At 38.0% G+C, this 13,088-nt stretch overlaps 1 protein-coding gene across 1 annotated transcript in view; it reads right to left on the bottom strand.

Moving 5' to 3' along the window:
• Positions 1–13,088, bottom strand: part of cpa6 (carboxypeptidase A6) — a 35,606-nt gene that overhangs the window by 519 nt on the left and 21,999 nt on the right. The window contains exons 3-10 of the mRNA XM_038276994.1: positions 11,235–11,359; positions 7,455–7,569; positions 7,285–7,386; positions 7,099–7,203; positions 4,561–4,671; positions 3,580–3,670; positions 1,603–1,805; positions 95–179 (exon numbers count right to left, since the gene is read on the bottom strand). Coding sequence (XP_038132922.1) covers positions 95–179; positions 1,603–1,805; positions 3,580–3,670; positions 4,561–4,671; positions 7,099–7,203; positions 7,285–7,386; positions 7,455–7,569; positions 11,235–11,359 — 937 coding nt within the window. The remainder of the gene's footprint in view (positions 1–94; positions 180–1,602; positions 1,806–3,579; positions 3,671–4,560; positions 4,672–7,098; positions 7,204–7,284; positions 7,387–7,454; positions 7,570–11,234; positions 11,360–13,088) is intronic.

Raw genomic sequence — 13,088 nt, forward strand, 5'->3', positions numbered from 1 at the left:
AGACATTTCTTTTATTGTTGTAATCCACTGATACTACTTCTTAAAGAGAAAAAACATTAAATTAATGGTGGGAAAAAAAGGGGGGGGGACTCACACAAAGTTGTGGAGGCAGGTCCATATCTGTACCTAACCCCATAAGCAGAATATAATGCTGTCACTGCATTCTGAGCTGCTGACTCCTGGAAAAAAGAAAAAGTCATGAAGTGATGTCACCTCTGGTCTGTATTTATAGATTCAGAAACATGTAGTTTCTTGTAAATGTGAGGTGGAAGAACGATTATTGATGGTTTTCCAGGTTTCTTATCAAATATTGAGTAAAGATTTTTTGGACATAAATAGTAAGGTGCAAAATACTGCCTTTAGAAGTCATATAATCAGTAAACACAGTCTACTTACATGAAATTAATTTGGGTTGAGCTTTTTTTTTTTTAGCCTTATGCTACTTTCCCACCGCAAGCTGCAAGAGCAGCAAAAACGACTTGCTGCTTCATTTTTGATGCTTGTACAAGTTTATTTCTGACGCGCAGCTGAAGCATCTTTGCTGCTCCAGCTGTGCGGTGAAAAAGTGGGTCTGATGCGCGTTGGACGGAGCTACTCTATCCTTTCTTTGTCTGTAACAATGGCAGCTATATTTGCTATGATCAGTGGGTAAAAAGAAGTTTTAATATTATTTAATTTTAGTTTTTCAAGTGAGAAAGTCCACCTGAAAACTTAATCTGTGCAGTCAGTTCATCAGGATTACCATCCTGCCTTCCAATATTATTTCTGTTGGAGCCGCTCAGACCCCCACATACTGTCGGTGCGCTGTCACTGGGAATCCCATTCAACAGCAGCCTCTGGCCAGGTCGCCTCTTTGTGGTTTGCAGCGGTGGCTGGAAGGCGGTTTTCATGTACATAATCCAAACTGCAGGCACCAGGATATTAAAAGCGAACATGCTTTGCCAGCAGATTTCAGCATTTTAACTTAATTTAGACTTTAATAAACTGCTTCAGTTGAGTGATCATAGTGGTCTGTATCATCAGCAGTTCCGTGTCTCTCTCCCTGCCAGCTCTAGATCACCTTCTCTGATTGGTTGATGTGGCGCGTCGAGCAGCAAATGCTAAATTTTTCCAACTCCAGCAGCAGCTGTGTTTGCAGCGCGTCAGACAAAGCACTGCTTCCGCTGCGCAAAACGCGCTGCAGGATCATTTGATGTGTCTCAACCATTGACTTTGCATGCAAAATAGCTGCTCTTGCTGCCTTTTTTTTGCTTGCGGTCTGAACGTAGCATGAGATATTTTTTAGAGATCGTTAGAGAGAAACCACCATGAATGTCAGAGAAAACAGCAAACAGCTTATGGGGAAACTTCTACAGACACACCAAGTGACAGCTGCCTCTACAATAAATTCTGTTTGCAGTTTTCTCTAAGTCATGCAGGGAATACGGTAAGGGTGTGGAAGAAACTGCTCAGGTCAGCTAAGACCAATCATTAACTGGTTTTGCCCTCAATTTGAATGACTTATCAATTAGCTATAACTTAAGGTTCCATTTATTTAATATATTAATAATCCTCTGCTAAAACTTCACAACATGTTGTAAGATGGGGGGTAGGGGTTCTTACCACACAGTTAAAGTTGGGGATCCTAGCATACTTGTAGGAGTACGGGTAAAGCAGCATCTGTGCATAGGCATGGATGGATATGTACACCTTCATGTGCTTCTTGTGTTTGCGCAGAAACTTGGCGACAGCTTTGACTTCAGGTTCCGATTCAGGAAAGGGCCCGCAGTAGGTGTCGTCACAGGGATGAAAGGAAGCTCCCTCCTCTGAAAGAAGAAGATAAAAAGTTTTACTTTTATGAATTTCATGTGGATCACATGTCCTGTAAACAATCAGACAACCCCCACCAAAGACAACAGAAACCCCCTTTCTATTGCCACTTCAATGCATATGCTTACCTGAGCTGAAGCCGCTAGGCTTCTGGGTTCTCGTAAAACAAAGAATGCAGTTCTCGTAAAAGAAAGAATGTTCTTCCTAATTAGCTTTAAGAAAAAGAATGACTGAAAACTACTCCTATTATAGTTCTGGTTCTGTTATGTTTTCTTTTGTGTATTCTGTTTTACTTTGTTCCATGTTTTCTAGTTTTAGTTGTTTTATTCTTATTTTATTGTGTTTTCTGGTTGTTTTCAGGTTTTTAATGTTGCCCTCTGCTGCCCTCTTGTGTTCCTTTTTTCCCTACCTCCTTTCCTGTTCTCTTCACACCTGCTCCCTATCTGCTCGTTAGCCCTCTCTTTGTTTCAGTCTCCCATAAATACTCACTCTGTGTAGTTCTTCAGTGCTGGTTCCTCGTCAAACTTCCTCCATTTCTCTGAGCTTTCCTCCTTGTGATTGTGATCCCCCTGATGTCTCCACTGTTTCTGGTTCGTTTGACTTGTTTTCATGTTTTGATTATTGGATTTTTGGACTCCTGGTTTCCTGTCTGTTTGGACTTTGTTTTCGTATTTGGATTTTGGATTACCTGCCTCTGTTTTCAGTAAACTCATCATTAAATCCACAAGAAATTCAACTCTGCCTCCCTGCATCTGCTTCTGAGTCAATTAACCATAACCAAATTGTGACAGTTCTAAAGCTCACAGACCTACATGTGAGCTTGAAAGACCCTGCGGAAGGAGGCTCTGAGTCTCAGATTTATCCACCACCTGAGGGAGAGATGGGCAAAGAACAGCTTGCACAGGTGGATGCTTTGCTCTATGAAGGGGAGCAGCAGGCAGGAGGATAGGGAGCAAAAGGAAATGCAAAGTTTGACCCTCTTAATAATGTCTAGGGTTTGCGGGGAAATACTTTTGACAGATTCATGCTTATTGGGCATAATATTTAGTGAAAAATGAACTTAGTGACCTCATTAAGAAATAAGTCTTTCATGATTTATATTTTAAGGAAATCGTCATGGCTTTTTATGTAGAAGAAAAGAAAACTCTTCTAAAAGATAAGAGTGAAATATTTATTGATTTCCTATTCCATCTTCAGGTTTTTAGAAGATTAGTTGTGCAATAATGTTAAATAAGTGTGAATTTACTTAGACTTTTAATTAGAGCAGGGGTGTTAAACTGATGAACAAATGGAGAACACCATCTAATGGTGGAGATTGTAGAAGAGAGGTTATTTCTGTTCAAAGTGAAATAACCTCTAAAAATATAACCTCTATAATAACTATATAAATGGTTTTCCCTATAAACCTAAGTCACCTCATTTATCAATGTCATAAGGAACATGTTGGCTTAATGTTAATGTCAGAGATAACTTTGATAGAAAAAAGTGTATTAAACAATACGGTAGGTTTTCACACATTCCTCCCTGTGGTATCTAGGAGGCACAACGACAGATAAAAAAATTCTAAACTATAAAATTAGGCTAATCTTACAAAAATGTTGGTAAATATTGTTACTTGAACCCATAGCCCCAGGTCCTACTAACAGTTTAAGTAGGCCCTGCCCATTTCCACTTGAGATGCTCACACACACTATGCACTGAGTGTTTGAGTCAACTTATTTAACTATATCTTGAAAAAAATATATATAAGCATACAAAAAAACAACTCACCGCACCATTTAACCTTCCAGTTTCTGTTTGGGTCCACTCCTCTGCAGTGGAACTTACGGTTTTTGGAGCGTGTTTTCCTCCAAAAACGATCCTGCAGAAAAAAGTTAAAGTTTAACCTCACCAATACATCCAGTGAGGAGTCTGTCTATTCATTCAGTTGACCTATAACCAGAGCTGCAGTAGAGCTAGGTGTTGTTTTCATTTTGTGAATCCATAATGATGTATATCAATGTTGATAAACTGTCTTTAAAACCATAATAAAAGTTCTAAAATATCTTTTTGCCCCCACTTTTTTCATAGAGCATGGTTTCGCTCCACGTTGGGTCATTTTTTTTTTTTATTTGTTTAAAGTTTTATACCCTCATTTTGCAACAGAAGGCTATGAATGAACTATAATGCATGTACTTTCAAGCCTTGGCAGTCAAAGAGGCTATGAAATTTCCCCAAGGTAGCTATGAATCGATGCATGCTCAGAATGAAACATCTGTAGTAGACGGCTTTTTAAGGCATGAAAGACCCCAAACTGAATAAAAGTAAGAGATGACAGCACCCAAGAAATCACAACTAAAGTCAAATCAGGCCAACTAAGCAAATAAAACATGTTTTAACTAATAAAGCATGTATGGATTATATCTGAAAACATAATAAGCAGATTGCACTCCACTCCATGGATAAATAAAGGTTACATTCAAACAGGACATTCCCATCAAACTGTTGCATCAGATAGATCTGGGGTCTGTCTTGGTTGGAAACTTACCAACAGATCTGAACATTAACTTCAACAAGAATTAAGTGTTAAAACTTCAAAAATCTGTTTTTCCATAATACCAGACATGAAATTTGGTACAGTATGTCTCAGCCTTTAGAATGCAATTGACCAAACAGTTAGTACAAACTACTCTCATTTAACAGGTAATAAAAAAAAACAGAAAAATGAAGCTCTGGAAAAATAGGACAAGCCAATTGTAGAACACTCTGTACCGTGTTCCAGCTGAAGCGATATCCATCCACATTGAAGACGGGCATGACAAAGAAGTCAAGATGGTTCAGTAGTCGTGTCATTACGGAGTCATGCTTGTATGAGCTGAGTGCCTGCAACCATGCAAATAAATCAAAATTAGAGTAATCTGTGAGTTAGGAAAGCAGAGAAACAATACTAACAAAATCCTTCAAAAACAAAGATTATCCTTATCAGATATTACATTTTTGCTTCTTGTACCAGTATTGCCATTCTGTTATAAATGGTCTATAAAAAAAAAAAGACAACAAAAAAGGAACTATAAAAACAAATCCATTTCTTGTCTGTGATTTTAAGCCAACAAGTAGGGCCCAAGCAGTCAAAGGGTTCTAGCCAAGGCTTAAGTCTTTAGCCCTGTAATGCCAAATGTATCATATTTGATACATACGGTTTCTGAAATGTTTTGCGTCTGACACCTTTTGCATAATTTAATGGTAAAAACTTTGCTCAAAATCCTATTGGGCACAATCAGATATACCTGATAACAGAGGGCAGAAGATTACACAAAAAATAATTTTGAATTATCGCATAGTAATAAATTATTAATATAAAAAATTTATTTCTGTTTTTTCTTTTTACATATTTTGTTAAAAGGCCAAATAAGGACTTCAAACCAAAAAAAAAAAAATTTTCTGTTTTGTTTTATTCTTGGATCGGGCTTTAAAGAGTTAAGATAAAAATAAAAAAAAAGAAGTCACACTGACCTCCAGTGGTTTATCCTCGTCACTACACCATGCCTTAACATGTAATCTTGACCATGTTTTACCCTCATGTCTGGACTCCAAGTTTGTTTAGGTTTCCTTTGCTTGATTTTCTAAATTAATTTCATCTCCTATTGTCTTTTCATTTTGCTGTCACTCTATAATGCAACTCCCAAGGTTAATATTAGTTTATGGTTTAGTTTCATACAGTTGGTCATGTGTTTATGCCTCTTGAGTTGGTTTCTTGTTTTGCTCCTTTGTATTAAAAGTGATGTAGCTGTTTTGTGTATTTTTCTGTGCTAGATTCACAAATCTAGTTACTTATTCTATAACCTGTAATATGTCAGTCAATGAGAACATTGTTTATTCATTAAAGCAAATTTTTGGGTTTAGCGAATCAGTGATAAAAAAGATGCAGGTGGATCTAATACCCTTTGAAGTAAACATCAATCATAGCTCCCCTTACCAAGGTTTCCTCATTTATGTCTCTTTTGGGATTGGACCAAGACATTTGGTGTTAAGAGAGATTGCTGTCTTTTAAGTATCAAATTAAACCAAAAACTTTAATGTAGTTCAATGCCTAAAAGTTATTCTGATATCAAGTGGAACGATGTCTTACAAACATTCTTCCCACCTGTTTTTTTTTTTTTTTTTGGCTTTTACAGTGTTTCTAATCCTATTCATCTGGGGTAAAAATGGTCTATAAAAAAAAAAAAAAAAAACAGTGATAAAAAACATGCATGCAGTGTCTGGTGAGGGTCTGGCTTTCATTTCAGAGACTAATGGTCTGTTTTTACTTTAGTTTTAACTTTTTCAGGCAAACAGAATCATGATCAAACTTCTCTGTTTTTATTTACTACAGCAATATGAGATAGAATAATAAATATATATTATCTCTTTACTACTTTCCTAATGATACATTTTTTGATCAGATTTGCAAAGAATAATAATAACTGAACTTTATTGCTCTCACACAGGAGAAATTCACCTCTGCATTTGACCCATCCCCATGGGAAGCAGAGGGCTGCCATGGTATGGCGCCCGGTGAGCAGTTTGGGGTTAAATGGTCTTGCTTAGGGACCCAGAGTGCAGGGTGTGGCAATAGAATCGGGTACTTGCAACCTTCTCAGAGCACAAGCGCAAAGCTCTAAATCAGGCATCCCCAAAGTCGGTCCTCGAGGGCCGCTGTCCTGCAGGTTTTAGAGGTTTCTCTGCTTTAGCACAGCTGATTCTGATGATTGCAGTTCAGCAAAAGCTTGTTACTTAACTATCAATGTAAATCAGCTGTGCTGGAGCAGGGAAACCTCTAAAACCTGCAGGACAGCGGCCCTCGAGGACCGACTTTGGGGATGCCTGCTCTAAATAATCGGCCAACCCTCCCATTCCCCAGGACAAAAGAATGCAGCAGCAGTGGGGTTACTTTGTTGGGCTAACATATAGACTAAAGAATAAAGTGACATTGCATCTGTGTATTTGCCCTGAGTTGGTGATTTACCTGCATGCCAGAAACTAAAACTATAGAATAATTTACTGCACACATCAGGTCAGTTTGTTCACTTTGAGTTAAGTTTTTTTTTAAACTGCTTTAGTCCCAATTAAGAGATACAAGTTATCAGCCCTACCCTCCAACAAGGAGGCTTAGTTTTCAAAGGTAATTAAATGTGATTCAAATAAAAACATATTAGGACAGCTTTGCATGAGAAGAACGTTTTAAAGAACGTTTATATCACAGAGGACTTGACAGTATATAAAAAGAAAAGGCTTAAAAAATACTCCAAGTCTGCAGACAGATAGAAGTACCTCTCTGACAAACCACTGGCAAAAAGCAGGTCCAATCCACTCCCTGGCATGAACGCCGCAGTCAATCCACACGGATTTCTTTTGAGGACGGCTTCTCTTTCCTAGCTGACAGAAGAGAAATCATTGTGAAAAACCTATAGTGTTTGAATGATCTTTTTTCCTTAACATTAATGTGATTGTTGTTACCTGAAGCACATAAAGTGGTCTTCCTTCGTATGACTTTCCAACAGAAAACATAGTAACCAGCTCAGGGTGACTCCTGTTCATCTCAAACATCCAGTCTTGAATCTGTAATGAATAGTCATTTGTAGATTTGGAAACTGCTAAAGAAATGAGCACAGGACTGTAACACTTACCTCTTCCAGTGAGTGGTAAACCTCGTAGTCATACTGAAACTCTGACCTTCGCTTGCGAGTGAACCGATGTGCCATCTGCTTTTCAATTTCTCTCTGCAGATTGGAAATAACCACTCTGTGGAAGGTGCAAACGGAGACAAATATAATTTATGTGACAGAAAGCCATTGTAATGTTTTAACTAGTGAGGCCTTCATCAGTACATGCAGCTATTGGTTTACGATTTATATACAAACATCAGCTGTAGGATGGCAATAATTGGTCAGACTTCAGTTTTCATTTAAACTTTACTTTCTCCATGGTGGAACATAGACCTTACAAATTCCAAAAACAATTCAGCTTCTTTTGTTGCACCTTAAGCACACTTGTAGCTTCCTCATTCTCGTTCTGCAGAACCTCATTCTGGTTCTGCTTGACTAAATAGATAGAGCTCATGTTTTGCTGTTAAAGTTGAGAGTCATTTGGAAAGATCCCCCAGTAACTCTGCCAAGAGCAGTTTTGAAGTGTGTTTATGATGTTAGAAAAACTTCTACAAAATTTCTGACCAAAACAGTTATCCTCAGATGAAAAAATACCCAGGAAACGTGTTTAAGTGTGCAAAGAGCCGGGAATGACTGGAGCAGCAAAAAAACAAAACCAAGAACTTTTATTTTATTGATTACAGCTCTTCCAAAGAGTGTGAATCCAAGGCCCAACCTCTTTTTTAACCCTCTTCACACCCACATTCAGCCATAAATTCCGTGCAAAGCATCAAATAATTGCCATTGTGTATTTAAGTGAGCCATCAGATCATGTCGTTTAATGATTACCATGGCAACTGCAGCCAAGAGGGCACTAGAAAATGCAGTTCAATCAAGAAATATTTTGTTCCTAAATGTGGCTTTAAGCAGAAACTCAATAAGTTGTTGATAATATTCGACACCTGTCAGTTAATTTTCTATGGTAAATGCCAACAGGAATAGTAGACTGGTTAACAGCTAAATTAATTTATAAAACAAAAACAAACTAAAAAAAATATTAGAGGGAAGCAGCACATCTATCTATAAAATTTCTATATATGGACAAAATAATATTGTTTAGGCAACATAATCTTATTATATTTACAGGTTTCCTAACCTTTTATGGAGTATTTTGGATATTTACTAATAATAATAATAATAGTGATGATACATTTTATTTCAAAGGTGCCTTTCTGGACAGACATACTGTACTTTCTGGACACTCAAGGTCACCGTACAAAAGATAAAAACAATAAAAACAAGAGCTAAACAGACTGTTTGCCCATTCAATTAAATTATATTCAGTTTATTTATATAGCGCCAATTCACGACACATGTCAAGTCAAATTGATTCAAAGTTTGAACATATTGAACATTATTTAAATCTGCAATACCTGAATATATTTTTATTTCTATATTTACTATGAATTGTTTTTTTCATGTTTAATTCCATTTGTCTAATCCATGTAACTTTATGTGCACTGACCTTCTCCTTTTTAACACCTATGATGAATGGGGATCACATAATTTTATTGTGATAAAGATAAAAGTTGAAATAAAAAGCAATTGAAACTTCTCAGACATTTTTAGGCAACTGCATGGCTTTAATTGTACCTCATGGTCATCAAACCCCCATACAAATACTTGTTTTTAAAAATACCACGTTTGGAAAAGGCTTTCTCTAACCATTAGCGACATCTGATACATCTCAGATACACACATACATACTCATTACACACAAACTGCACATAATCATTTATTAATTGATTTATTGATATTTATTGATGTCCTATTGGAAACAGGAGAAAGGAAATAGGAAGGTCAGCACTCCTGAAAACTCAGTCAGTGTTTGGACCGAGATCTCTAACACAAGTCAGTTCTCAAATTATGCAGCTAGGGCATCAAAGGCTGGAATCTCTGTAGAGGGAAAACTCTGGTTTGTGACCACGTAAATCTGACAGAGGATGATAACAAGCGTGTGAGTCACTAACCTGGTCTATGCCAAGAAGAAAGGAGTGGAATCCAGCCGGATGGCTACCAACAGCACGCTGCAGAGAGTTCCAGAAGCCGAAGCCTTGAAGAAGGCTGAACCAGCTGACGCGAAAATAAAGGAAGTCAGGATTTTCCAGAAGACAAAGCCAAAGCCAGTGTAGAAGAGGTTCACATGAGTCCAGTCCAGAAGTGCAAAGATCCAAAGATGTACCAGGGGGAAATCCAAGTTGTAGTTAAAAGACAGATCCAGGTTCAGCACACAAGCAGAAACCAACAAGAGTCCAAAGAAAGGTCAGGCAAACATATCCAAAACGGGAACAGACGGGCTCAAAGATCCAAAGACTACACGGGTCAGGATAAGGCAATCAAAAACACAAACATGTATGCCAAAGAACTCTTACCGAAGGCTTGAATAATCTGGCACTGATGAATGGGAGTAAGCAGTTTAAATAAGAGACCAGAGCAGGTGACACAGATGAACAGTGATGAGAAATTGGGCAGAGCTAGACAGGTGAATGGAATAAACCATTAAGCCAGTCTTCCGTGCCAAGCTCATGACAGTTTGAGGTTTTTAGAAATCCTTAACTGTAATTTACTGCTGTCATGATCAATCAATACTTTGTATTCAGAAAATAGATTATCTACAATAACAATAAACAATACCAACAATGTCCATATAATGACTGTAAATGAAATTGTACCCTTTACTGTGAATGTTGGCTCAGTGTTTCTTCTTCACCTTTTTTAGTGTGGCTGTGTTGACAAGAAGGAAGGAGGTCTTTTTAGAAAAAGGGTGAACTTTTGCTTTGCTTTGGTCCCTTTACATTGTGTCTCTCTGCCATTGTTTTGTGGTCATTGAAATACTTGTACAAGCTTGATATATTCTGAGAAATATATATATATATTTATCCTCTTCCCCACCCTTCTTTTCTCAAAGAGTTCTGTTTGTTTTAAGTATGTCTCTGCTTTAACACATATAATGAAGTCATTAAAAGTGTTTACTGTAGGCTGTGGTGGCCATTCAACTAACCACTCTGATGATCTTGCTGAGGAAACTGTTTCGCACCCTGGTTTAGCATTTATCTAAAATTACATTCAATCTTTGTAATTGTTTTAGAGCTCTAACTAGTGCAATTGTTTTTTATTGATATAATACCTTAGATTTCCCTATTTACAGGGATTAGATGGTATCAGTGTGAAGTGGTGGATTAGGTAGGTTTATGTGTGGGTTCTTTCATAACACTAATTATACATCATAAGTCAAAGTGTCTGACAGCCTAATTAGGCCATACTCTATTATCACCATCTGTTAAAGGATTCTTACAGTTTGAAGTTTTTCTTCACTTGCCCCCCAAACAGGCATAGATAAAGTGATCTTTTATCGTCACATCCCTGATGGGAATCTCCATTGAAGTATAAAACATCATCAAAGCCGAGTAACTACAGCACAAACCTTGTTGGAAAGATTCCCAGTACAAAGAACAGATCTCATGCTCAGAGCGGAAATGTCTCCCAAAGGACTGCGATGACAATCAAAGCCTTTTAGCAGCGGTTACTTTTAACCGGTTTCAGGCCATGTAAAAGATTTTTGATGCAAGTCATGGCCATATGCAAATCATATGAAACTCATATTTCATGTCTGCAGGAAAGCCGGGTAATTCCAAAAACTTCTGGACAACAGATGTGTGTCTATCAGGATGTGAAGGAATTAGTTTTTTTGTCATTGAGAAACAGAGCATCAAGTTTTAGGGGGGTCTTATAAAACTAAAAGAATCCGTGCAGTGAGCTCACCGATATTTGATCCTTTCCAGCTTTAATTGAGTACGCAGGTCTAGTGTGTCATTTTGTTTCACATGAACATCCACCGTGGCATTTTGATGGATTAGAGAAGCACTGTTGGGCTGCCAGAAGTCCACCTAAAGCAAGAAATTAAGCATAAGACCATTTTAGTTATTGAATGATGGAAATAATAAAAATGAAAAATACTGATGCAGGAAGATGCTTGTAAAAAAAAACCTTCAGAGACATTTATCACATTTAGAGTTTAAGTAATCCATGTTTTACTGTTCTGTAATGACTACAATGTTTTGTATCTAATCACACTTATCCTTGAAAAAAATCAGTTATACCCCTTCACATTTTCAGTCATAACCATCCATTAATTTTATTCCATCAGTATCACGGTGGGCCAGTGCCTTTCTCCGGCAGTCTATGGGCAAGAAGCGGTGTACAACCTGGATAGGTCACCAGCCTCTTGCAGGGCAAAGCAGACTCACACAATGACATACAATCATGCACACTTACTCACACAATTTTAAAGTTGCCGATTAACCCAACAGTCATGCTGGAGTACCCAGAGAGAACCCACACATGCATAGGTAGAACATGCAAACACCATGCAAAAAGACAGCAAGCTGGGAATCTAACCCGGAACCTTTTTGCAACAAGGCAACAGCGCTACCTACTGCCCCACCAGCATACCCATTTCATAACTCATGACTCATTTGTCCTTGCAAATACAAATACTTCTTCAATTGCTTGCTCAGTAACATCAAGAAATGTGTTTTTATTAATAAACTGCACACATTAACAATATTTAGTTATGCTTCTCATATGTACTGATATCCATTGACGGAAGAGGAGAAAATAGCATAAGTAGTAATCCCAATAATACAGCCATCACTAAGTGGAATGTATTTTGCTGTCTCAAATAATCAATGCAGAAATTCCATGGAAGCAATCCTAAATCAATAATGTGTAGAAATTAACTAAACCTGAGTCCTATACATAATTTATTCAGCCTACCTGCATTTAGTTGCATGCACCATCCTATTAACTCTGATCACCTTTACTGTCTCCTCTTAGGAAAAGCACTTCCACATCATGATGTTGCTACTGTTAAGTTTCTGGCCTGTCAACTAGTGTTTGTGATTTTATTCCCCTCTCCCTTCTGCTCTGACTGTTCATTTGGCCCTCCTGTGCTGCTTCTGCTCAGCCTATTTATCACTGATTCCTCTCACCTGTTTGCCAGCCTTCTTAAGCAGGCCTCTGACTAGTTGACAGTGCCAGATTGCCTGAAAGCCTTGGTTAGTAAGCATCCAGCATTTTTCTCTGTCTCTTTACCTGGTCCTGACCTGTTTCTGCCTCCCGATTTTTGAGCCTGACTAGACCCTGTTGGACCTGTTTTTATGTGCCACTTGGATCCCAGACCTGTTTCTGTGCCCTGACTTTGTTCCTGGATTCTGTCTTGGATTCTCTGAATTTCTGATCACCCGGCTTTGACTCTGGATCCTCAGTCTGAATCTTAACAGCTACCACCCAAGAACTTTAATTTTGGGTCTAATTTTGCCATACCCCATTATTTTATGCTTGGTGCTTCCTAACACACACTGCTTATTAAGCTAACAGCCAACTGCACTGAACGTTACCCTTGGTCAAAAGGAGGATAAATAAGTAGACCACTGTTTTTCAATCCTGGTTCTTAAAACACTGCCCTACCTGTCTTGGATGTTGCTTTTACTCTAGATATCAATTGATAGCATATCATCAGGCTTCGCTGAATTGCATTTAGCTGAGTCAGGTGTGAGTCAGGTGTGTTAAAGCTTAGATAAATGTGAAACATTTGGGGCAGTGTGCCTTGAGGAT

Source organism: Cyprinodon tularosa, unplaced genomic scaffold (genome assembly GCF_016077235.1).
Source record: "Cyprinodon tularosa strain WSP-4 unplaced genomic scaffold, ASM1607723v1 ctg1299, whole genome shotgun sequence".
NCBI classification, from domain to species: Eukaryota; Metazoa; Chordata; class Actinopteri; order Cyprinodontiformes; family Cyprinodontidae; genus Cyprinodon; species Cyprinodon tularosa.